Here is a 26,888-nt window from a genome sequence, read left to right as displayed (position 1 = left end):
CCAATTACATACTTTAAATTATCACTAAGGATGGTGTTCTGCTTCTTCCCTAAACTTGCCAGGTCATTTTGAATAAGTAAGTCACGTAAAATGTTGTGCTACATTTTCCTCATTCATAAAACAAGGGACTAGGATTAAGTGATCTCCAGAAAATGACCAGAACCTGTAATTCTCTCTCCCATTTAAACCTACTTTTAACCACCCAACAAAGAAATACAGAAACATACTGACAAAGTTGGTTTCTGAGCCCTGTACTCTCTAAAATCATCCCAGATCATTGCCAAAGATCACCCTGCTCATATGCTCACAAATACGCAAGACAAGATCATCCCCATGTTTTGAGAAAAAAAAAAAAAACTCACCGAGAGCTTCCTCACTCACTCTTGCATACCTGCCCCTGTACAACCCAAATCCATCTCCTTTTCCTTCAGACATTTGGTAATGAGCTTTTTTTATTTTCCGGTTTGTTGAGGGGGTCACAATAAGCCTAGCAGTGCTCAAGGCTTATTTCTGGCTCGGAGCTCAAGGATCACTCCTGGCAGGGCTGGAGGGACCATATGTGGTGGTAGGGATTGAACCCTGGTTGATACGTGCAAAGTAAACACCCACCTGCTGTACTATTACTCTAGCCCTGATCATGAGCATTTACCTAGTGTAAGAGTTTTCATAAAATAATCTCCTTCATAATTAAAGTTAATCTTCCACCATATTATTAAATTCCCAGGCTAAATCTCCAACCTGGGGAGGTACAGCCAAGGAAACCTCTTTGCTCTAAAAACCAAACAATGCAAAATTTAAAAAGAAAAAAAAAAAACAACTCACGTCAAGGTTAACTTACGAGGACACTTACTATAATATAATTGTTCCATGAACTTTTTAAGTGCAAAAATATTGATGACGTTGTGGAAGTAACATACAAGTGAAGTTCCGATTTCTTTTTCTTGTTTGTGTTGTTCTGCGAAGGGACGGCTGGGGAGGAATTTCCTAAGTAAAACTCACTTCCGTTCCCATTGCACTTGAAAGGAATTTCACTGAGAGCGTCTTTGTGACCTGGAAGTCCCTGGGGTGCTTTTGTGTTTGCTTCTCGAGATGGCACAGTGACAGCCTTGCCCGGGGCTGAGGCAGGCTGACAGCTCCTCCTGGAGGGCTGTGGCAGGGGCCGGGAGGTACGGAGGCCCCGAGGGGAGGGCTGCTGGGGGCCTCCTGGAGGACAGAGTGAGGCATCCTCCACCCGGGCTGTGCTGTCCTCTTGGCGGTACCTGCCAGGGAGAATGAAGCATTAAACTCAGCACTGGAGAGAAGTGAGAAGAACCCAAAAGCAGAAGTAAACGTCTTCCCATGAAAGAAAAGTTTCTTCACACAGCCCTGATATTTCCAATGGGAGCACTTTTTATTCTGGTCTTGAAAATGGATTATTCTTTCTTCTTTGTCTTTTTAATAGATCTTAGAAAAAAAACCCTAGTCATATGAAGGAGGAAAAATTAATGTTATTTTCTTGGTTTTATCCCATCCAAAATACTCCACCCGATTTTTTCCAACTGAACCCGGACCAAAAGGAATTAAGAGCTGGACTCAAAATGAAAGCTCTCAAACTCCTCTGGGCATGGCTGTTGAGAATGTAAAGAATGTCCCATTTTTCCCTTATCTTGTCCTTTTCCCTCTAAACCTATACAAGGAAGTCAACACCTACACAGAACCCTCCATCCAGCCTTCCTTTAGATTGACAGAACCCTGGAGCATGCGTGCATCAGAGGACTTGTTCACAACTGAGTTTATGGGCCGGCCCGGCACCCCCCAGTTTACAATCTGCTCCTCCTAACTTTTGGGGGTTTTGTTCTGTTTGGGCAGCATACCTGGTGGTGCACAGGGCTTACTTCTGACTCTGCATTCAGGGAACCATATGTGGTGCCAGGGGTTGAACCCAGATTGGCTACGGGCAAGGCAAGTGCCCTACCCATTATTCTGTCTCTTTGGTTCCCTAACTGCCCTTTCTAAAGTCTTGTTCTTTGTCTTCATAGGACTCTGCAGGCAAGAAGGCTGTTGGAGACACGAGTCCACCACGTTGTGACTTGCCAGCTTGTTGTTCTTTCAGCTCCTTCTGTCCTGTCACTGCCTCTCAGGTTTGAGGAGCGCCACTGAGCAGCAGTGGATGCATATCTCCCCACAGAACTGTGTCTGAACAGGCGCGGCACTGTAGCACTTAGCACTGTCCTCCCTTTGTTCATCGATTTGCTCGAGTGGGCACCAGTAACGTCTCACAACAAATTGTGAGACTTGTTGTTACTGTGTTTGGCATACTGAAAACATCACGGGTAGCTCGCCAGGCTTTGCCGTGTGGACGAGATACTCTCGGTAGCTTGCCAGGCTCTCTGAGAGGGGTGGAGGAATCGAACCCAGGTCGGCCATATTGGCCACATGCAAGGCAAACTCCCTACCTGCTGTGCTATTGCTCCAGCCCATTTAGAATTTTCTTGGGTCCCATGGTTTGCCATCTTGGTTCTGTCTACCACAACCTACTTCTCTCCTCTACACAAGGGAGGAAACTGCAGAGTTTAGGAAGTCGCAGCAGATGACAGAATCTAACAGACCATGATGGCCAAACATTCCCAACACATGTATTTTGTCATGTGAATCATTCCATGTCAAAGCAATCAGGGTACTACAGGTTCAAGAGAAACTTTTAAACCATCTTCTTAACTACAGAGAAGAATGAAAATGTCGGGGAGGGGGGCGTCCCAGAATTAAGACTTTTAATTACTTTTGGAACAACCTATCAATAAGCAGACAAATATGTCATCATTGCACAGTGTGATTTTTTTTTCAAATTGGAGACATAGTTTGGTTTTTGGTTTTGGGATTACACTCAGCCATGCTCAGGGGCTACTCCTGGCTCTGAGCTCAGTGCTCAGGGAATCACAAGCAGTTCCAGGGATCAAACCAGAGTCGTCCATGTGCAAGGCAAGAGCTTTAATGTCTGTGTTATCTCTTGGGCCCCATTTGGATTATTTCTTTAGTGCTCAGGGATGATCACTCCTGGTGGTGCTAGAGAGACCAATATGTTGTCCCAGGGATCAAACCTGGTATTAGCTCCCTGCAAGACAAGTGCCTTAACCCCTATACTATCTCTTCAGCTCCTGAAAAGTGAATTTTTTTAAAAATTTTTATTGAATTACCGTGAGATAGTTACAGGCTTTCATGTTTGGGTTACAATCACACAACGATCAAACACCCCTCCCTCCACCAGTGCACATTCCCCACCACCAATATCCCTGGTATACACCCCTTTCCCACCCTCCCCCTGCCTCCATGGCAGACATGATTCCCCATAATCTCTCTCTACTTTTGGGCATTATGATGTGCAATGGGCTGGAGCGATAGCACAGTTGTAGGGCATTTGCCTTGCACACAGCCAACATGGCCGACTCGAGTTCGATTCCTCCACCCCTCTTGGAGAGCCCGGCAAGCTACTGAGAGTATCTCGCCTTCATGGCAAAGCCTGGCAAGCTACCCGTAATGTGTTCCATATGCCAAACACAGTAACAACAAGTCTCATGATGGAGACGTTACTGGGCCCGCTCGAGCAAATCGATGAACAACGGGAGGACCGTGATGTGCAATACAGACCCTGAGAGGTTATCATGTTTGTTCCTTTATCTACTTTCTGCACACATCTCCCATCCCGGCGGATTCCTCCAGCCATCTTTTTCTTAGTGATCCCTTCTCTATTCCAGCTGCCTTCTCCCCTTTGCTCATGAGGCAGGCTTCCAGCTATGGAGCAATCTTCCTGTCCCGTGTATCTACTACCCTTAGGTGCCAGCCTCATGTTATGCTGTTTTATACTCCACAAATGAGTGCAGTCCTTCTATGTCTGTCCCTCTCTTTCTAACTCATTTCACTTTTTAAAAATTTTTATTAGTGAAACACCATGAGGTACAGTTGTAGACTTACGAATTTTTGTGCTTGGGTTTCAGTTATACAATGATCGAGTACCCATCCCTCCACCAGTGCCCATTCTCCACCACCACTGATCCCAGTATCCCTCCCACCCCCCATCCCCCCAATCCCACCCTGCCTCTGTGGCAGGGCATTCCCTTTTGTTCTCTCTCTACTTTTGGGCGCTGTGAAAAGTGAATTTTTTTATTTAAAATTTTAATTTTATTTTTTAAGTTGTTCACAATAATTTATATTGATTTATATTTAATATTCTAACACGAATCCCAACACCATTACACCATCCCACGGACTTTTTATGACTTTGTGACCTTCTTTTTCTGAACTACCTCCAAACTCAGATAAACTCTTGAGGGCAAGGAAAACAAAAACAGGGAGCCTGGGATGGCTCAGCATTGTAGCACCTTGCAGGCATGAGACCTTAGCTCCGATCCCTGCATCACCCCACTTGCATTGCCATCGGGGATCCCCAGAACCACAATTGCATGTTAGCTCCAGCACAACACACACACACACACACAAACACACACACAGGGTATAAGCACCTCAGCTGTGAGACCATGCTGAGCCACTGCAACCAAAAGTGTTTTTCAAGCACCACCACTATAGTAAGGAAAGAACCCAACCAACTGCAGATGACCCCGATCATCACAGTAACTAAATCAGGGGAAGGGAAGGACCCAAGAAAAATATAAAATAGTGGCCGGCGAGTTGGCCCACTGGTAGACCATTTCCTAACATGAGCAAGGCCATGAGTTTGATCCCCAGCACCACGTGGCCCCTGCTCCCCAGTACTGAGTGCCACAAACTGTAGAGGCCAAGCTCTGTCAGTAGTGGACCCTATACACTACTATTATTTTTAAACTTTAGGGCAAAGGGATGGCTCTCAGGGAAAGTATGGTGACTATACTTTGCATACTGAAGACTCAGGTTTGCTCCCTGGTATCACATGTTCTCCTGAGCACAGCTCACAGTGTTCCGGAGCCAGTAGTGAATAGCCCCTACTCCCATCTAGTACCACTGAGTATGCACTGTAGACTGTCCTCCCATTGTTCATCGATTTGCTTGAGCAGGCACCAGTAACATCTCCATTGTGAGACTTGTTACTGTCTTTGGCATATTGAATACTCCACAGGGAGCTTGCCAGGCTCTGCCGTGTGGGCGGGGTACTCTCGGTAGCTTGCCGAGTTCTCCAAGAGGGGCGGAGGAATAGAACCCAGGTCGGCCACGTGCAAGGCAAACACATGTGCTATCGCTCCAGCCCACCGAGTATGACTCCCCCCCAAATAAAACTAAAATCAAAAAAGGTTTGAATGGTGCTGGGATCAAACCCATGCCCTCATTCGTGCAACACAAGCAATTTACCACTAAGCCACATCCTAGCCCCTAAAAGTTTAATAATCACAACAGGTACAAATAAATAAATTAACAGTAATATTTTAATTGTTTCGGGGCCATGTTCGACTGTCCTCAGGGATTACTCTTGGCTCCCTGCTTGACTCTGGGCATGAACTCCTAGGTCTCCTTCATGCAAGCCTGCGCTCCACCCACTGAGCCATCTCTCCAGCCCAACAAAATAAAAAAATTTTAAAACGCAAAAGCCTGGAAAGCCTGCTTTTTGGAGGATGTGTGACAGTCCCTCTCTGAGAGAAATCATCTTGCTCCATTCTTTTGGCTTTGATTGGGCCAAGACTGAGTCTCAAGGCTCCCTGGGTTCTGTGAAGGGTCTCAGACCCAGGCTGGGCAGTGTTGGTCAGCAGAGGCCGGGTGACACAGCCCTCCTCGACCTGTACCTTTTTTCTCCTCGTTACCTTACTTAGCTCACCCCCCAGGGATGATTCTCATCTCCTCTGAACATTCAGCATGTGTCCATGGGTGTTCCTCAGCTGTGTAGTTCTCATTTTCTCTCTCAAAATATGCATGATTTTTTTTCTAAAATATACCCGGATATGTATGAACTATTACATCATCTTTACTCAACATAAAATCAGACAGGTAATTCCTTTTTTGTAGCTTCTTCTGTAGCTTGTAGCGTGTGCCCTTAAGCTGTCCCCCCCCCCCCATAAATCCCTTCTTGAGGCCAGAGCAATAGTACAGTCAGTGGGGCATTTGCCTTGGACATGGCGACCTGGGTTTGATAACTGGCACCCCATATGGTCCCCCAAGCCCACCAGGAATGACCCTTGAGCATAGAGACATGAATAAGCCCTGACCACCACTAAGTGTGGCCCCAAAACCAAAATAAATTGATTAATTAAGCAAAGTCCCTCTTCTCTCTTCAGTTGTTCCTGAACTTTTCAGGGGGCTCCCAAACAGTGCTCAGGGGTTACCAGAGGTCATCTGAGGCATTGCATTGTTCAGCCAAAAGGGTCAGACAGTTCAAGACTATTTCCTCTGATTTTTGGCTAACAACAACAGCTGGTTTTGTCATGTGAGTCCCTTCTCCTCAACCTGCCAGTTCCCCTTCTTTCTCCTTGAGGCCCCAGGCCCCTCTGTCATTCATTAACTCAGGAGATGTACCCGACAGGGTGCAAAATAGGTCATCCTACACCGCTTTGGTTTCCTCAGCATAAAGACAAATAATCAAACAAGCATTGGGCAGACTGATAAACAAAAGCAGTAAAAAGAGTCTATAAATATCATGTTTACTTCCTGTACACATGGGAGAAACCCAACAAAGCCAAGTGACTCACCAGCACAGTTCCAGAAGCTTCTTTAAACAGACTTGGAGGGCTGGAGGGGAAGCTCAATGGGCAGGAGCACATGATTTCCATGAAGGTGGCCTGTGTTCAAACCCTGAAATTACGTGTGCCCCCCACCAAGCCCCACTGGGAGCACCCCCCAGCAGCCTACTGGCAGAGTACCCCAGAGCACCAGCAGGCCCAGACCTCCAGCCAGAGATCCAGCTGTCCTTCGGGCGGTCCGGGTCAGTGGAGCCCCACCAGCATCCTCACAAGGTTGCTCTTCGTTACCATACTAAAAAATACCCCCATGACCCCTGCATGGTCTTCCATTTTCTGTACATATATTGGAAATCTATTGCATATTCCTCAACTGTTCATACTCAATCCTACTCATGGATGTGCATGATTTTCTGAGAAACTACTAGATCATAAATCAACTGTGACTTCAGCCTCGCTCTGCTGGTGTCTAAAACTAGACCCCACATTTCCTGTCTTCGAAGTTTGCTTTCTCACAGGCGGCGCAGGTTAGACAACCTTCCCCACTTAAGTTCTATCAAACCAAAGAAGACCTTTTTTCCCCCCATTCAGTAATTCCTGTGCTTTATTGGAGGATTGGGGGCCTTCCCTATGGTGCTGGGATCTTAGGGTTATACCCAGCACTGCTAGAGAGTTCAAGTGGTACAGGGAATGGAGCCCAGGGCCCATGCACGTCCCTCTTTCATCCTTTGAGCTGTCTCCCCAGCCCTTGTTCTGATGATCTGGGGGGGGGGCTGACAGTGGAGACCTCTGTTTGTTGTTCTTGGTTTGGGGGCCACAGCCAGTGGTGCTCAGGAAGGACCTGTGATTTAAAGGTTTAAGTGAGTAGCGTGGGGAGCAGTACTGTCTTGCAGACAGCATTCAATGAGGGAGGCTAGCTCCAGGTGGAGTGAGTCTGGAATTGGTCTGAATTCTTAGACACTCTACTGAGGTCAGACAATTGCTTGCTGGCAATGTGTGCTGATAGAGGCATGTATACAACACATACACACATATCAGAATCTGATGGTCAGGACACCAACTAACATGTCAAAATATGAGTGACTCAAGTAAAGCATTTTGAGGGAGAAAGTAGAGCTGCTTCATTTGCTGGAGAGGAGAGGGGAGGAGGCTGAAGTTCAGAGCACAGGCCGGGCATGGACATGACCTGGATTTGACCCCCAGCCACCCCAGTGGGGGCCTGAAGCACTTCCTCGATGACAACCAACAAAATCAAAATCACAAATGTGGAAAGCATTGGTTTTTAAAAATCAGGCAACCAGCTGCTAAAACAACCCATTTCATAAGAAATTCGTAGAAAATTCATGTTAATGGTATTTCACAGTAAATTACTTATTAGGAAATGATTTTGTTTTTGTTGTGTTTTTTTTGGAGTTTGGGGAGCACACTTGGTTGTGCTCAGGATTTACTCCTGACTCTATGCTCAGGGATTATTCATCGTGGTGTTCGGAGGACCATATGGGATGAGGGGGATCAAACCCTGGTCAGCTGCGTGAAAGGCAAATGCCTTTCCTTCTGTACTATCCTTTCAAGCCTCCGCAGAGCAGCATTTTTATGTTTTAAGTTCTGCAAGGTAATTAGTGAGAAATGAAGAGGAAAGTCTTGTCCCAGGACTTGATCAAGGATTCTGAGGGTGCTGGCTGATTACTCAGTAACAAACGAACTGATAACTAGCACAAAAAAGCAGTTCAGTCTTTGGTTGGTTCCCTTTTGTCTCTGGTTATCGGGGTCACACACAGCAGTGCTTGGGGGTTACTCTCAGTGCTGTGTTGGGTGATGGTTGGAGGTAGTGCTCTGAGTACTGGGAATTGAACCCAGGCCTCCTGCATGCAAAGCCTCTGAGCTACACTCAGCCTGTTGATTGGTTCCCATGGCCCCACATCTGAGTTTCAGTAAACCTCACTGAATGTCACATGCAGCTGAAGTACTTGACACACATACACACGTGACTCAGCCTTGCACATCACGCTGCAGGATGGGTACAGTTACGAATCCATCCGGTCTCTGTGAGGGGAAGCCTGGGGAGGCGAAATAGCCCAACGCGGAGTCAGGTCTTCACGTCAACCTGTGGCTGTGGAGCCTACATGCTTATTTACTCTGCAGGGAGCAGCTCACAGCTCTCTTACTTTTTGAGGGCTTGGGTAGGAGTACAGCCTCACCCTATGGTCGTCTGAAGTTACTCCCAGCTCTGTACTCGGGTCACTCCTGGTGATGCTGGGAGGGCAGGTGGTCTTGGGGATCAAACCAGGTTCTGCTACATGCAAAGCAGTCACCTTATCACCTGTACTATTGCTCCAGTACCATAGTTTCCTTTTTCTACTTTCTGCCAAGAAATTCTTTTTCTTAGAGAAAGATATAATGTTTCCCTTCTTGGCCATTACCCACCCCACTTCTCCTATCTTGTTAATTATGTGCCACATACTCGCATTTCATTAGGATGCCAAACGAGTCAGCTCTAGTTCTGCTTAATTAAACAGGTCATTTTCTCCCAAATTCTCATCTTTTACTCATCATGCACGGTAGCTAGAAAATTTACTATGGGATCCGGAAAGAGAACTCAATGGGCTGAACACATGCCTTGCTTTCAGGAAAACTGGAGTTGATTTTTGAACACCACTAGGATTAATTCCTGAGCACAGAGCTGAGAATAGCCCCTGAGCACTGTCGGGTGTGACTCAAAAACAAAATAAATACCGAAACAGAACTTGCTTTTACGGTTTCACTAACCAACTATCAGGAAAAGCTACAGAGAGATGGAAAATCAGAGCAAAATACACCAGAATAAAGGAAACGTATTAACATTAATCTTTTTCCTTCATGGATTATTCAAGACAAATTCAATAAAATTTATATTGATCTTAATCTGTGCTGGAGTGACAGCACAGTGGTAGGGCGTTTGCCTTGCACGCAGCCCACATGGCCAACCCGAGTTTGATTCCTCCGCCCCTCTCGGAGAGCCCGGCAAGCTACCGAGAGTATCTCGCCCGCGCGGCAGAGCCTGGCAAGCTCCCCATGACGTACTCAATATGCCAAACACAGTAACAACAAAGTCTCCAATGGAGACGTTACTGGGCCTGCTCGAGCAAATCGATGATCAACGGGAGGGCCTTTACCTTTACCTTTACCTTAATCTGTGCTGGCATTGTAAAAGTTCTGAGTTCCACCGTCGATATTTTGGGTTTTTCTTTTTTCTTTTTACTTGAACGCAGAAGCAATAGGTAGATCTTCTGAAAATTCCCCATCCCTCTACCTACACACACACACACACACACACACACACACACACACACACACACACACATTTTATGGGTAAGAAACCCTTAAGATTACATACTAAAGATCATATGCTTTTTCTAAAAGAAAATTTTGGTGAAACATCTGCTTGCGTTTTCTGTAAGATGTGAGTATGTGCAACTACCCAGTAATGAAGAGAGAGAAAAACAACTCCTGAATCACATTATCAGAGATCACCCATCAGCTTTCTATCGCTTAGGTGTGAAAAGGCCTTTGTTTACTATTACCCTGAAAAGACACTTTAAGTCTGACTCCCCAGATAATCGTATACTTCTTATGACCTGCAGCTTCTCATAATTAGGCATAAAACTTTACACCTTGGAGGCATTCAAGGCTCTGTACATAACATTCTTCAGTCCTCTAATTAGTGTCTTCCACCCTAGCCTGTCTTGTTTATACTTTTGACTGAAATGTTTAATTACAGATATGACAGTGCTGGAAAATTATGGATAGTGAACTTTATATTTACTTTCAGTTCTTGGACCACATTCATTGTTAATCACGGGCTGCTTCTGATGGTGCACAGGAGACCAAGGGGTGCCATCATCTTTGGGAGTTAGGGTTTTAAAAATACGGACCTGAAGAAGACACAAACACTCAGACCACAGCAGGTGGCAGGGATGGGGATGGAGGAGTTAGTCAGAGACATGTTACTCGCCAGGTGAAAGCTGATACTGGGGTACTGTCAGTGAAAGTAGAGCAAAATTTGTACCTTAAAAGACATATAAAGGTAGTATAGTGGGTAAGGCACTTGCCACGCATGCAGCTGACCCAAGTTTGATCCCCAGCACTACATATGGCTCCTTGAGCACCGCCAGACATGATTCCTGAGCACAGACTCAAGAATAATCTGTGATGCCGCCTCAGACGGGAGCAGGTGTCCTCTCTCCGCCTGCCCCTGCAGCTACAAACTTCCAGAACCCAATCGCCACCACCCTCATGGCCAATCTTCACAGGCCTGCCCTGGGCCCCCCATGCAAGAGAACAAATCTGCTTAAAAACCCAAGTATGCAGGACCAGTGACTGAAAACACCAGGCCTCAAAGGGGTCAGGACTGGGCCACCCCTTCCCATCTCCCTGCCTTTCCGGGGTCCCAGCTGTCATGCCCTTGAACTGCCTCCAGGTGCCGTTTAAGTGAATTAACGGCCATGATCCAGAGACTCACAAATGAATCTCAGAAGGGAGCAGCTCGCTGCAGAGATGTTTCTGGATCCCAATTATTTAAAATTTTAGAATTCCAGGCAAAAGTGGCTGCATGACATCTCATACTTTTTTGAAAAACTGTTTTGTTGAATCATAGATCCTTATAGACCCTTATATCTCATTCTATTAATAACAAACAATACAAAATAAATTATCTAGCATCTGCCTGTGGGGCAGGCTTGAGTGGTTGTGGGAAAATTCTAAATAATGGTGGTGGGATTGGTGTTGAAATATTGAATGTAATCAATTGTGAACGACTTTATGAAAATAAAATTTTTTAATTTTTAAAAATTAAATTTTTTAATTTAATTTAATTGGGGCTGGAGCAATAGCACAGCAGGTAGGGTGTTTGCCTTGCACACAGCCAACCTAGGTTCGATTCCCAGCATCCCATATGGTCCCCTGAGCACCGCCAAGAGTAATTCCTGAGTGCATGAACCAGGTGTAACTCCTGTGCATCGCCGAGTGTGACACAAAAAGCAAAAATAAATAAATAAAATTAAAATAAATTAAAATAATTAAAAAATAAAAATAAATTGAAAAAAGGATTAAGTCCTGAACACAGTCACAGCCACAGCCACCCCCCTCTCCCCCACACACACACATTTAGGTGTAGAACTCAGGATCTCAATCATTCAGAAACAAAAGAACTTCCTGTAGGTTGACTAGCCCTGGAATTCTCGGACCTGACTCGCAGATTGTTGAGTCTGACTCCTAAATCAATGGTCTGGAGAAGAATCCAGGAGTCCAAACTTCCCAGTCTCCCTGAGAGCACAGTGGCAATGCAGGCGTGGAGAAAACCCGCGGATCATGATCTCAGGTCATCTTTTTTCCCTTTATTCCAGGTCGGGCCAAGTATCACAGGAAGTGACCCTGAACCACCACCACCTCCACCAAGAAGACAACAATTCCCAGTTCTGTAAGACCAACCTTTAGGCAGCACTGGGGATTGGCCCTGGAACTCCTGTAGGCGAATCATCTGCTGCCCTCGGGGTGCCCTCCAACCTTTCTTCCCGCTTTATCCTCACTACCACCCCGATTCCTCTCCTCATTCCTTACCGTGGATCCTGCAGATCTCCCCTCTTCAAAGCATTGTCGTTTGCTTGTTTCTTTTTGTTTGGGGAGGACACACCCAGCAGAGCCCAGGGTTCACTCCTGGTTCCATGCTCAGGGATCACTCCTGGTTGGACTTGGAGAACCCTACATGGTGCCTGGGATGGAACCAGGGTAGGACACATGCAAAGCAAGCACCTTACCCATGGTACTAACTCTCTGGCCCCTCTTCAATCCATTTTTAAGTATGCCTGTCAGGCCATTTTATGATAAAAATGATCTTAACATTCTCAAAACTTTCAAGATTGGTCACATATCCTGTGATAGGACTTGTTACCTGAACTTGTAGGGGCCTCCAGAATAAGGACTAGGTTTGGTTTCTAAGTTCCTATCTGGTTTGCAGGTTTTAGGCCACTAACTGCTTAGCTTTAGTCATACATGTTCCATTTTCCCTCCAATCACAGTACTACGTTGTTCCTTTACCAACTGGCATCTGGTATACCAACATCTCCCCATAAGAGAGTGCTACTTACTCCTCTTGACATCTCTTTGTGTCATTGATTCATTTTGCTTTGTTATTTGGGCGCTACATTCAGTAGTGCTCTTGGCTCTGCACTCAGGGATCATTCCTGGTGGTACCCAGGGAACCATTATGGAATACCAGGGATGGAACCTGGGTCACATGAAAGATAAGTGCCTTACCCATTGAACTATCACTCAGGCCTCATGCTTATTTCATTTGTTGTTGTTGTTGTTGTTGTGTGGTGGTTTGAGCAGGGATCTCTCAAGCAGTGAAGAGGGTTCCAGGGGCCACTCCCAGCCATACTTGGTTTATGGGCAGTGGCTCAGTGCTGGGACCACCAGTGTGGTGCTCTCCAGCCCTGCGGTGTCTGGAAACACCACACCACCCTGAGCATGCTCAAAGGCATCCAGGACCATACCTGGCGGGGCTGAGGAGTTCTCCAGGTCATACCTGGAAGTGCTCAGGGGTCTTAGGGCCACCCAGGGATAATCAGGAGACCATGTTGTGTTGGCAATGAAATCTGACTCCAGCATACAAAGCATGTGCTCCAAGCCCAAGACCCTCTACCCATCTCACTTCATATTTCTTAGACATTTTGCTCAAGAAGATTTGCTCGATTAGTATATGTGCTTTACATCTATCTCAATTTACACAATATGGGCTTGAGCAATAGCACAGTGGTAGGGCATTTGCCTTACGCGCACCCACCTGGCCGAGCCAGGTTTGATTCCTCCACCCCTCTCGGAAAGCCCAGCAAGCTACCGAGAGTATCTCTCCCGCTCGGCAAAGCCTGGCAAGCTACCCGTGACGTATTCAATATGCCAAACACAGTAACAACAAGTCTCACGATGGAGACGTTACTGGGCCCACCAGAGCAAATTGATGAACAACGGAACGACAGTGACTGCATATCTGCTTAGAATCAGTTACTCAAGGATAAAAACTATGCCTTAGTCTATACCTTTGTATCAATAAGTGTTGTCCAAGTTACTCAAGGATAAAAACTATGCCTTTTTTAAAGTCTATATATTTGTATCAATAAGTGTTGTCCAATTTAATTTTGACATCTATGATGTATTCCTCTAAACTGAGACAAAATCTATATTAATATTTAACTCAGTGGACTTGAATTTCGAAGAAAGTTGTAACATCTTCCACACTCCTATGAGATATGTGGTTGAAGAGAACTGAGTGCAAAGCCAACAAAAGAGAAAAATCATTAAAAACTCAAATCGACAGGGCTGGTGAGATAGTACAGGTGTTAAGGTGCTTGCTTTGTATGTAGCCAGTTCCAGTTCAACCCACGGCACCACAGGTGGTCTCCTGACCACCACTAGGAGTGATCCATGAGCACAGAGCCAGAAATGGTCCCTGAGCACATCTGGGTGTGACTCAAACACCTCCCAAATTAAATTGATTGAACAGAGATGGCTCAAAGGGCTGGAGTTCATGTTTTACATGTGGGAACCCAAGTCTCTATACCCAGTACCACTTGGTCCCCCTGAACATCACATGAAGTAGCCCCTCAGGACCAACAAACATGTCCTAACACAACAAATGACAAAAGAAATCAAGCTAAAATATAAGTTTTGATCAGAAAGCTAAAAATCTAATTCCATACAACAATCTCACCTGGGGGAGGAAGAGTCATCCAAACTTTTAGGTTCTTTATCTCTCCAGAAGACAGGGTCATTATTTTCTTCCTTGACTTAAAAAATAAAGTTGACTGGTCATTAATTACATAATTTTATGCAGTTTATTAAAAAGATGAAGTCCCATTCACTAATTTGATGTCAGTGTTCACAAAATCCTTGCAGAAATTTGCAAATCCAAAATTGCAGTTTGGGGGTCAGAGAGCTCAGCAGGTCGGGCATACACACTGCATGCACACTGGAGGCTGAAATTTAAGCCCTGCCACCACAGAGTCCCCAGACACTTCAAGGAGAATCCCTGAGCACAGAGCCAAGAGTAGCCCCCGAATACAACCTAAACAACAACAACAACAATAATAACAAAACTTTAATAATCAAAATAATTGGTAAGCTGGGCAGCATGATGGAGCAAAAATATCTTTGATGCTGACATTAAAACAAGTGCCTCAGGGGCTGGAAAGATAATATGGTGGGTAAGGCAACTTGCCTTGATCACTGCTGACCCTGGTTCAATCCCCGGCACTACATATGGTCCCCAGAGCACAGAGTCAGGTGCAAGCACTGAGCACCAATAGGTGTGGTCCAAATCTCCCATCTCTCCTGAAAAAAAAAATCAAGTTCTCAAGTTCAGACTTCATGAGCTGGAGAGACAGTACAGCGGGTAAGCTGCCAGCCTTGCATGCAGGCAACCTGGGTTCAATGACCAATGCCCAACATATGGTCCCCCGAGCCTACCAGGAGTGATTTATGAATGCAAAACCATAAGGCTGGGTGTGGCACATAAACAAACAACAAAAGAAATAAAAAACCCAAAAAAGTTTTCTATGGTGTTCAGACTTCTATAAAGTCTGAGCTATTTCCGAACTTTGTCCTGTGTATTTTATATTGTAAAAATAAGGATGAAAGTTCTTCAGAGAATAAAGGACATAATGTATAAAAACTGACTCATGATTACTGCCAGAGAGTTATATAATAAATATCACCATATTTAAAGTAAAAAAAATCAAAGAACTAATCACAACTCACATAAAAACTTTTTCATACTCTCCATATTGCCTCAGCATATTTTATCTTTTAGGGGTTAAAAAATAAAAACATTAGGTAGTAAGTGTTCTGAACTAGAACCAAATTAAGATTTCAATAATCTAGGGTAGGAGATAAATTTTACTTGACTTTTTCAGGGGGCAAGGACAGGGTGTACTGGGGCTCTGACTCAGGGTTTCAGCCATGATGGGCTGTTAGAGAAAATATGACCAAGAATCAGAAGCAGGAATTGAGAGATTAGAGGGAGAACCAAGTTTTATTTAACACATGTGGACTCAACCTGGCTAACACCAAAATGGACCAAGCCACAAACACGGTTCATAGAGAGCTCATATAGGAGGTTAAATACAGGATACACCAATTCTAAGGGAGGAATTTTCTCATCTAACATACAATGATTGCTAACCTAAGTAACACTTGGTACAATCAGTGATGAATACATTCTGTCTCAAGTTCCACATAGACATTCACTGTTTCTGTGATCCTATACCGATTCTGCTCAAACAACCAGATGGATCTGGCTCTCCATTCTGTTTCCCGTCATACCTTATGATTCATGACCTATTCGTCTCTACCTGGATCCTAGGATGGGTCACTCAGAGGTCCTGACTCTCGTTATCCACGTCTACTCCTAATTTTCCCACTACAAGGCAAATGGTCTTCCTCTGGACTACATCCCAGCCCCTATTCATTTGGTATTCTCCCACCCACTTTCCTTCACTGTTGTTTATGTGGATGTTTTTGATGGGATGAGCAGGGGTCGCATATGTGCCTGGCTGTGGTGCTCACACACTGGTTGCAGAGCTTAGCGAGGTTTGCATCACTTTAGGTGTGTGTGCACACATACTCAGCAGGAGTCATACTTCCTGCTATGTTGCTCACCCGTCTTTCTCAGTTGTAGTGATTGCTGGGTGTCAGGTCACTAAAAGGGATCTGATGCCCACCTGACTTCGGTGAGGCAGAAAATCACTTGCTCCATACATGTGAGAAACCAGGATTTGAACTTGGGACCACATGCCTTGAAGACAGGTTCTCTAAGCCCTGCACTCTTCCTCTGGCCTGGTCTCCTCCTTACTTGGCAAAAAGAAACAATGACCACGATGAATGGAGGGGTTGGGGGGTGTCATAGAAGTGTTAGAGGGTGTTTGTTCTGGGTGACATACTAGAGGCCAACTTAGTCCCCTAGAGTCCAGCATGACTCATCAGCACTGGAGACTGAGACCACTCAGGACAGTGTCCTTGGAGGAATCTGCGCCAAGTGCATGCCCAGAACCTCCCTTCCATGATGAAACATCTTCCTATAGTTATCCATGCAAAACACAGAACAGGAAAAATGACTGTATCCCTTCTACAGAACTAATGATGATAAGCTTCAGAGGCCCTCACATACATTTTGTTTGTTTGTTTTGTTTTGGGGTCAAACGTGGTGATGATCAGGGGTGACTATTGACTCTGGACTCAGGAATTACTCCTCGCAGTGCTCAAGGGACCATCTAGGATGCCAGGGGTTGAACCCAGGTCAGCCACATGCAAGGCAAGTGCCCTATCTGTTGCACTATCGCTCTGGCCATCACATACATTTCTTCAAAAATCTTAGGAGATCTTCAAACAGTATGTTTCATGGTGAAATGTCTTTGTAAAATACACAAAGGGCCGATGACATTCAACCACAATCATCTTAGACCACAAGCTCTTCCCACTGGGTCTCACTTCCCTCTTGGTGGCAGCGAGAGGCCCCAGAGATATTGGTTTCTTCTGCCCAGGTTTCCTGAGATGCTGAGTCATTGTGGGTGGTATTTGGCGTGTTTTTCTCATAGAGGGTTTTGCAAATCCTTTAAGTTTCTGTCATTTCATCACAGATCCACCCCTGCCTATGCCGCAGCTGGACTGGCACAGTGACATGTTCCTGATCCTAGCTGGGCTAATCTGAGCTGAGACTTGTAACATGGGTACCTGAGAGAGTCCAGAAAGCTATTCAGGCTGTATAGTACCAAAGTTTCTGATCTTCCACTCTTTGGCTCTTCTGTTCCCCTTTGGGCCTTAAGAGAGATAGAATTTCCTTTTTCTACTTGCAAGTAAGAATTTTTGTTACACCAAAGTGTTTGAGTCCAGTCATCACAGACACATCTAATAAAAGGCATTTCACAAATATTCATACTAATTGTGATGCATGGAGTAACTTTGGTTACTGCTAGAGTTAAGAACATCCCACCTGCCGAACTGGGACTGACAGTGAGGAAGGAAAGCAACTGTCTTTTCAGCTGCAAAGGGTGAGGTTCCAGTTATCCAAATTCTAATCCTTGGAACCAATTCCACTAAACTTATGTAGAAAATGTTTGCTAAAGATTTTTCCCACTCTGGAAAAACCTGTGTTCTCTCTTGAATCTAATGAATCTAATGAACCTACCTATTGAACCTCTCTCTCTCTCTCTCACCCTCAGACTTCTCTAAATAAATTTTCTTAAATACAACTATTTAAATTATTTTATTTCACTTAAAAAATGTCTACTAAAACTGAAAGACTTGGTATCTAGGATTTCAGTTTCACCCCTCATCACTGGTTTTATCAAATGTTTTATAGGGTTAAATTAAAAATTAGAGCAATATATGTTTAAGCATCACTTGACCACTTGACATCCCGTTACTCATCGATTTGCTCCAGTGGGCACCAGTAAAGTCTCCATTTGTCCCTGTCGCGTGCTAGTGCAGCCCAATGGCATCTGCTCACTCCAGGAACAGGAAGAGCCTCAAACTATTCATTCAGGGTCTTGACAAACAAGTCTGACCATCTTGTAGGTGGGCGGCCACGCAATCTTTTGATGTTCCATGGAATCCAGTCCGTAACGGTTCTAGTCCAGCGGTTGGCTCCAAATCACATTATGTGTCCAGCCCATCTGATTTTCAACGCCTTGGCAAATGAGACAGCGTCCCTGATTCTTGATTGTTGACGGAGGTTGGAACTCCAGATTCCTTCTCTCACTTGAGTGAAGCGTGATACTCCAAGCATAGCATAGCTCTTTTGATTCCTCTTTGGGAGACCCGAATAGCATTCTCATTCTGTTTTCCTAGGGACCAGGTCTTTGAGGCATATGTTAATGCAGGAAGAACGGTGGAGTTGAAGAGATGTGCCCAGAGCTGGAGGTTCTTCGTCCTCTTAGTTATTTCTTCTACACTCTTGAAGGCATTCCAAGCCGCTCTCTTCCTCCTGTGCTACTCAGGTGCCAGGTCATTCGTCATGTTGACTTCTCGACCTAGGTACACATAACTGCTGCATTCGGAGATTTTCGTTCCATTGAGAGCGAATGAAGTGTCAGGAACAAGTCTGTTTCTCATAAGCATTGTCTTCATGAGATTCAGCTGCAGTCTGACATTTCCATGCTCACAGTTGAAGTCAGCCAGCATTTGTGCCTCCTGGCTAATGTCTGTTGTTATTAGAACGATGTCATCAGCGAAGCAGAGGTGGTATAGTTGCCTATCTTCACTTCCATTACTTCCCATTCTAGTCATCGCATGATGTTCTCCAGGGTGGCACTGAAGAATTTCGGTGAAATGGTATCACCCTGCCAAACCCCTCTCTTAACGTCGATGATCACTTCCTTGTAGAATGGTGAGATCCTGGTAGTGAATCTGTAATACAGCTCACGGAAGATCCTGATGTACTGCGTTTGGACGCCCTGTTTGGCTAGGGCTTCGATGACCACTTCAGTCTCAACAGAATCAAAGGCCTTCTTTAAATCAATGAATGTTAGTAGAGCGGCATCTTGAATGCGTCTTGAATGCATTTCTCAGGACTTTAAGCATATATATGTGTATATATATGTATATATCTATTTCCAATTATAGTTTAAATGTCTTTGTTCTGGTTTCAGGATCATTTCATGTCAATGTTTCAAAATATATCATTAAAGCCTTTAAGATATTTTATAGCTATAGTGACAGTTTAGTAAGCAACAACTATTAACCTGTGACAATTTAAACAAAATAAAATCCAAATTCTGTTAGCTGCACTAGTTACCTCTCAAGTGTTCAATGGTCATAGGAGGTAGATGAGTATAGAATGTGTGTGTATCAGAGAGAGAGAGAGAGAGAGAGAGAGAGAGAGAGAGAGACTAAAGAACAATTCCATCATTGCCCAAAATCCTATTGAAGTGTTGAAACAGAATGCATCTGAAAGGAAAGGGCTAATAATCCAATTTATTCTAGGGCTTTAGCTGCAAATACAATTCACCAGTCACTCTTCCCTGTCAGCTTTGTTCATTTAGACTACAGCCTAATACCAGGGGCTGGCAATTGAGCTCAGTTGCAGAGTATTGCCTTGCATGTATGAGGACCCAGTTTCGCCCCACCCCAAAATAAAATACTGTAGAGTTTAATCTGCTTTTCTCTACACATAAAAATTACAATCTGGGGCCGGAGTACTAGTACAACGGTTAAGGTGCTTGCCTTTCATGTGACCAATCCCAGTTCAATTCCCAGCAATGCATATGGTCTCCCAAGCACTACCAATAGTGACTCCTGAGCAGAGAGTCAGGAGGAGCTCCTGAGTACCATTGGGTGTGCCCCACCCACACTGCCTTGCAAAGTACAATTCAAAGTGATTACTCAGGAGGCAGGGGTAGAGAGCAAAGGTGTGGGGGAGGGAGAGGAGGAGGGAGATGAAGAGGGGGAGAGAGAGAGAGAGAGAGAGAGAGAGAGAGAGAGAGAGAGAGAGAGAGAGAGAGAGAGAGAAATGCTTCCCCTGCAAGACGCTGACTCCAATTCCATTCCTGGCACCACAAAGGCTTCCCTGAGCGCCAGAACGGAACCAGGAGTAAGCACTGAGCACAGCCACATGTGGCCCCAAAAGCCAAACAAACAGATGAGTGATGATGAAACTAAGTCTTTTTACTCAAAGTGATTTGTAAATTGACTTTCCTTTGTTAAGATGATCCTGTTGATTGGTGTGCGATCACATTTGCCACCTGACATAAATATTCCCTGGGCGTTCACCCAAGAGGTTTCGAGTCAGTTCTAGTAATGATCATTATTCAGATGCTCAGTAGCAAAAGTGTGCTGCTTCTCCTGACGTGACATCATCATTACTAGCACTCCGGACCTGACTCTGGCTACACAGATGGTGACGGGGCTGTGCCTTACTCTTGCTTCAGGATCTCGTAACACTGACCATCTCAGTGCTGAGCCTTTGCCCCTAGCATGAACAATCATCTGCATTAGCAGTATCTGAGAGTTTGGAGGACAGGAAGCAGCATAGAGCATGTTGCTGGGAACCTGCTCGGAAGGGCTTTTGCTTCTCATCCTGACCTGTGCCACTGACTCCACACAGTTGCCGTTTTGTGTTCTCAGAAGACCCTGGGCAAAAGAATCAGATGGTACTTTCAGAGATAAAAAAGGGAAGAACAGGTGGATAGTGTCACTCGAAGAATCATGTACCTCCACACAAGATCTTCTTTATAGAGACTCTACTGCTTCCAGTGTCATTTGCAAAGTGTCTTGCAAAGTTTGACGAGACTCCCACCTAAAATTGGCTTCTTTTAGCATGTGTTTTTATCTTCTTGCACACGTTAGGGGAAAAGGCAAGAATAATTATGCTTGTGGATGAGGGTAAATATGCATTTAAGGCAACCAACACCAGTTAGATATCCTAATTAGTGCAATGAGAGACCTGGTGAGCACCCAGGGATTTAATAAGTCTGCTAATTACAGCAGATCATGCCACGGAGTGTCGGTGTGAAAGTTACATCCGTGAGAGTGAACATACACTCAACAACTTTCTCCCACCCAAGTGGTTCTGAGTTGAACTTGAGCGGGATTAGCAGAGACTGCCTGGGCCAGTCCAGCCAGAAGAGGGTCTGTGAGGAGCACTCTAGCCTCACACAGGCCCTGTTCTCATCTACTCGGGACGCCACTTGCACAGCTGCTTCTCATTCCTACGCAGCCAGCAGAACATCAGAGTGCATGTTCTAGAGCAAACTTGTAAACCAATGACGGACACGGGGAAACTGAGGCTCATGACGCTTAAGTGACTTGCAGAAGCCAGGTTTCAAATCTGGGGTTAGCTAAGTCCATAGTCCATGTCCTTTTTTTTGTTTTCTGTTTGTTTGGGGAAGGGGGTGGGGTCGCACCCAGCTCTGCTGGGGATCCAAGAATGCGAATTGAAGCACCTTAACTTGGCCCACTTTGTTCTGTCCTTTGCAGCAGCTCCCAGTTATATAGGCTGGAAGATGGGAGAAGGAAGATGTTGGCCAACTAATACAAACTTTCAGTTATAAGTAAGTTCTGGAGACAAAAACGTACAGTATATGACTACAGTATGACTATAGTTCATAACAATGTTATGGTTATAGTTCATATAGTTATATATTATAGTTCATAACAATGTACTGTCTATCTGAAATTTGAAAAGTGAGTGGACATCTCAAGTGTCCTCAACACACACAGAATAAAGAAGGAAGGAAGGAAGGAAGGAAGGAAGGAAGGAAGGAAGGAAGGAAGGAAGGAGGGAGGGAGGGAGGGAGGGAGGGAGGGAGAAAGGAAGGAAGGAGGAAGGAAGGAAGGAAGGAAGGAAGGAAGGAAGGAAGGAAGGAAGGAAGAGAGGGGGAGGGAGGAAATACCTTTCTTGTTGCTGGTATTGGCACGATGAAATGGAAACAAGAATTTCCAGTCACCTTTTGATTTTTCACCTTCCTTTTCTAAAACAGCAGAAGAATAGATGATCCGAATGTGTTGGTTGGTTTCTCTATCTGGTGAACTCAAAAATTCTGGGTAATCATCAATCTAGGGGGGAAAAATTGAGCTGATTGAAAATAAGTTCAACTTTTTATCTATCCTGGGATAACATATCTTCCTAAATCTTAAGGTAAGTTTAAACTGCATTCCTTCCTCTTATTTTTTCCCTACGAAATTTTTTTATTTGCTGCTAGGTTTCCCAATTCCTCTTCTATTTGTTTTAGTTCTTATTAAAACAAACTGAGTAACAGAACTCAAGACACTGTTTACACTATAGGATTGCTAAATAAATAGTAACAGTATTTTTGTTGGCTAAAGTATATCCCAGGGAGATAACTCAAGTGGCAGAGCATGTGCCAAACAAATGCAAGACCTTGAGTTCAATCTCTGGCACCACATTCCTCACCCCTGCCAGCAGAGCCCACGACTGGTACATTCTCAGTGGTCCCTGAGCATTACCTGGAACCCATAAACTGCTGGGTATCACTAGGCTTCTCTCTCTCTCTCTCTCTCTCCTCTCTCTCTATATATATATAATCTCCCTAATTCCAATTTTAAAATAATAAAGACAATGTCCATTTGTAATGAACAGTCTACAAAGATTCTATAACTATAAATATTAAGGTTTGAAAAAGATTGGAGATTTTCTGCTCTGAAAAAGCGTTTCCTTCTCTCCAAAGTGCTCCATTTGCCATTCTTGATTTTAAAAAGTGGAAAGGTCTCAATAAATACTTAGCATTTTTAGGCCTTGCCAACAATATCATCTTATTTAATTAAAAACCAGATTCAGGCCCGGAGTGGTAGTGCAGTGGGTAAAGTACTTGCTTTGCACAGCCGGTCTGGGTTCATCCCCAGCACTGCATATGGTCCCCCAAACTTGCTAAGAGTGATCCCTGAGCTCAGAGCAAGGAGTAACCCTGAGCACCACAGGGTGTGACCTAAAACAAACAAACAAACAAACAAACAAAAACCAGCTTCAGGGCCAGAGAGGCCATGCACTGTGTTTGACTTCATGCAGCCAATGTGGATTTGATTCCCAGAACCACAAAACCATTTTTGCCTTGACGGTTGTCAAAGCCAGACCTCCTGCATGCACAGCACATGCTCCAACACTCAGAGCTATCCCTCAGGCCCTCGTCACAATCTCCTAAACTGTATAACTCAGAGTGATCAGAGAAGGGAAAATAGATTTTGGTTTTTACTATCAGGACCTGAGCGATAGCACAGCGGGTAAGGCGTTTGCTTTGCACGCAGCTGACCCGGATTCGATTGCTCCATCCTTCTCAGAGAGCCTGGCAAGCTACCGAGAGTATCCTCCCTCCGCATGGCAAAGCCAGGCAAGCTCCCCGTAGCACATCCGATATGCCAAAAACAGTAACAAGTCTCACAGTGGAAACGTTACTGGTGCCCACTCGAGCAAATTGATGATCAACAGGAGGGCAGTGCTACAGTGCTCAAGCAGCACTGAGGGACTGTTCTTGGCTTGGTCTTCGTGAGGAGGTGCACTCCAGCCCAGGGCAATGGTTTAATGAAAAGGTGACATGGGTTCAATCTCCCCCAACCCCTCATCTGTACTGTACTCCCCAAAAGCCATCAGAATCTACCCTAATTAAACATTTAATTATCGCTTATTTTATTGTTTTTTTAATTCTAATTTTACAAATTAAATACTTAATGAGGGTGAGTTTGGGGCACACCTGGTAGTGCTCAGGGCTTACTCCAGGCTCTGTGCTCAGGGATTATTCCTGGCAGTGCTCAGAGAACCATACGTGGCACTGAGGTCCAAAATAGGATTGGCTTGCTAGCAAAGCAAGTGCCTCAACCCATGTACTATCTCTCTAGCCCCTTAAAATAAAAAAGAGTGATATTTATTTAAAGATCTTTTTCCTATATGAATTTAATAGAACCGGAGAAATTTTTTTTTCTTTTTGGGTCATACCTGGCAATGCACAGGGGTAACTCCTGGCTCATGCACTCAGGAATTACTCCTGGCAGTGCTGGGGTACCCTATGAGATGCTGGGAATCAAACCCCGGTTGTCCACGTGCAAGGAAAATGCCCCACCTGCTGTACTATTGCTCCAGCCCCAGAACCAGAGAATTTTATTTTATTTATTTATTTATTTATTTATTTGAGGCCACATCTGGCAATGCCCCGCGGCTGCTCCTGGGTCAGCATTCAAGAGTTACTCCTGGTTGTGCTTAGGGGTCAAATATAATATTTTAATTTATCTGTAAATATGTATCATTATTCAAACTGGGATAATGATGCCTAGTCCACCCTGTAGAGGTATTCAGAGGAATGCTTTAGTTAGCAAGATTTTTATAATTAGTAAAGCAGTTCTTTTCCATGTGAAAAGTTCTTCAGAAACACCTTAAGTGAACTCTGCAAAGATATGTTTATAAAGTTATAGTAATTTTATTATATATCATACAGCTCATATAGTTTTTTTGGTTTGGTTTGTTTGTTCAGTTCTGCCAGAAAAAAATTATGAAAGGCTTTTTTTATTAGAAAATTTTATTTATTTATTTTGGAATTTTGCATCACATCTGCCAATTCTCAGGGGTTATTCCTGGCTCTGCACTCAGGAATTACTCCTGGTAGTACTCAGGGGACCATATGGGATGCTGGGAATTGAACCCAGGTCAGCATGTGCAAGGCAAATACCTTACCTGCTTTACTATAGCTCCGGCCCCCAAAAGGTTCTAAAATGAGCAAAAAATACTAAGTGCTATCCACCTATTATTAGAAATAGTTTTTGAACTGTTTCTGCTCACTCCCACCACTTCATTTAAACACTGTGGATTATAAAGTTGTTCATGATACATTTGTTACAGGAATTCAATATTCCAACACCAATCCCACCAGCACTGTCACCTTCCACCATTATCCCCATTTTTGCAAGCACCCCTTGTGCTTTCTCCCATAGCAGGCCCAGAATAATTAATTTTATATTGATTATGACCACTAAATGGCTAATGGTATTATAAAAACATTCTTCAGTAAAAGAAAATCTGTGAAAATTGCTATCTCTCACCATGGGGACATGAAGTCCTTGTCTGAGGGTTTACTAAGCTGTCGTTGCTAGTTGAGTCTTCTATGTTAATGTTTTTGTTCATTGAGCTTAGTTGGTTTCTAGTTACATTCCCATCTAATCTGGTGTGCTCCTACTAGAATGTTAGTATTGTAGAGTTTAGAGATGTTGCTTGGTCACAAATGTGGCCACAAGTCTTTGAGCTGTTTCAAAGTTATTTTTTAATCGATAGCATAGCGGTAGGGCGTTCGCCTTACAAGCGGCCAACATGGCCGACCCGAGTTCGATTCCTCCGCCCCTCTCGGAGAGCCCGGCAAGCTACCGAGAGTATTCGATATGCCAAACACAGTAACAACAAAGTCTCCAATGGAGACGTTACTGGGCCCGCTCGAGCAAATCGAAGATCAACGGGAGGGCCTTCAAAGCATCAAAGCTTTTGTGCAATATCCAGTGCTCAGAACTGCCCAGGGATCACTGCTAAGAGCTTTTAAATTGTAGAAAACTGGTCATAAAGCAAGTGATTTCTGTTCACACTGATACACACAAACTATATCCAGTTGAATAAAACTGATCATTGCAATTAGAGAAAGAAAATAGCTCTTTAATATCTGATCACTGAGATATTGTGCTTTTGTGCTTCTGTGTTTACTGAAACTACATTCTTCATCCATTTAGTTACCAGTGGTTCAGAAAACCCTTCACCTCCTCTTGTATTCATGGATCAAGTTTTCTTGTTTCCAGAGGGAGTCAATAAATTACATTATATATTTAATAAAGTAAATAAATAAATTACATTATAAAGACTCAAAGTTTGTCTTGTTAAGATAAGTAAGCACTTGTGTATGTAAAAAATCTTTCTGTAAATCCCTCCAAATAAGGAAATCTAACACATCTTTAAATGTGTGATATATAAGACATTTTATTCTTACAAAAACTAGTCTTGGGGCTGGAGCGATAGCACAGCGGGTAAGGCCTTTGCCTTGCATGCAGCCAACATGGCCAACACAGGTTCGATTCCCAGCATCCCATATGGTCTCCTGAGCACTGCCAGGAGCAATTCCTGAGTGCATGAGCCAGGAGTAACCCCTGAGCATCGCCGGGTGTGACCCAAAAAGCAAAAAAAAACAAAAAAACAAAAAAAATCTAGTCTTGTTTAGGATGTAAGGAGAGGGAGGGATGGGCCACACCCAGAACTGATGAGGGGCTATCCCTGGCTCTCTGCTGAGAAGTGACCCTGGGGGCCCAGGGTTAAGAAGCGATCTGGAGAGTGGTACTAAGAGACCATATACAGCAACAAGTATCAAACCAAAGTCAGTTACATGCAAGCAATGTAAGTGTCTTACCTCCTGTACTCTGGCTGGCTGGATTAACTCAAAAGGCTTAAGAGCTTTCATACATAGGGTATGCTTTTGGCAAGTAAAACTAGTTCAATAGAGACTAGAGAGATAGGGCAAAGATTAAGGCCCTGGCTTATCACGTGGCTGCAGTTACAACTTGGTTCATCTCTGGCACCACCTCTGGTCCCTTGAGCACTGCCAGGTGTTGTTCTGAGCACAGACCCAGGAGCACAAACACAAAGTCAGATGTGGCCCCTCAGCACCGGTGGGTGTGGACCCCAAACGAAAATAAAACAGCAGCTTTAATTGAATGAAAACTAGAATATTTTTTCAGACTTATAGCATAGAAAGT

At 44.3% G+C, this 26,888-nt stretch overlaps 1 protein-coding gene across 1 annotated transcript in view; it reads right to left on the bottom strand.

Annotated features, from left to right (window-relative positions):
• The window catches only part of CUNH12orf56 (chromosome unknown C12orf56 homolog), a 77,365-nt gene that overhangs the window by 34,009 nt on the left and 16,468 nt on the right, over nt 1–26,888 (bottom strand). Inside the window, exons 2-4 of the mRNA XM_056130808.1 lie at nt 22,052–22,214; nt 14,377–14,452; nt 851–1,259 (exon numbers count right to left, since the gene is read on the bottom strand). Coding sequence (XP_055986783.1) covers nt 851–1,259; nt 14,377–14,452; nt 22,052–22,214 — 648 coding nt within the window. The remainder of the gene's footprint in view (nt 1–850; nt 1,260–14,376; nt 14,453–22,051; nt 22,215–26,888) is intronic.

This window comes from Sorex fumeus, unplaced genomic scaffold, assembly GCF_029834395.1.
Source record: "Sorex fumeus unplaced genomic scaffold, SorFum_2.1 ptg000081l, whole genome shotgun sequence".
NCBI lineage: Eukaryota > Metazoa > Chordata > Mammalia > Eulipotyphla > Soricidae > Sorex > Sorex fumeus.
Note: the sequence above shows the minus strand (reverse complement) of the source record. Positions and strands in the feature narration are given on the sequence as shown.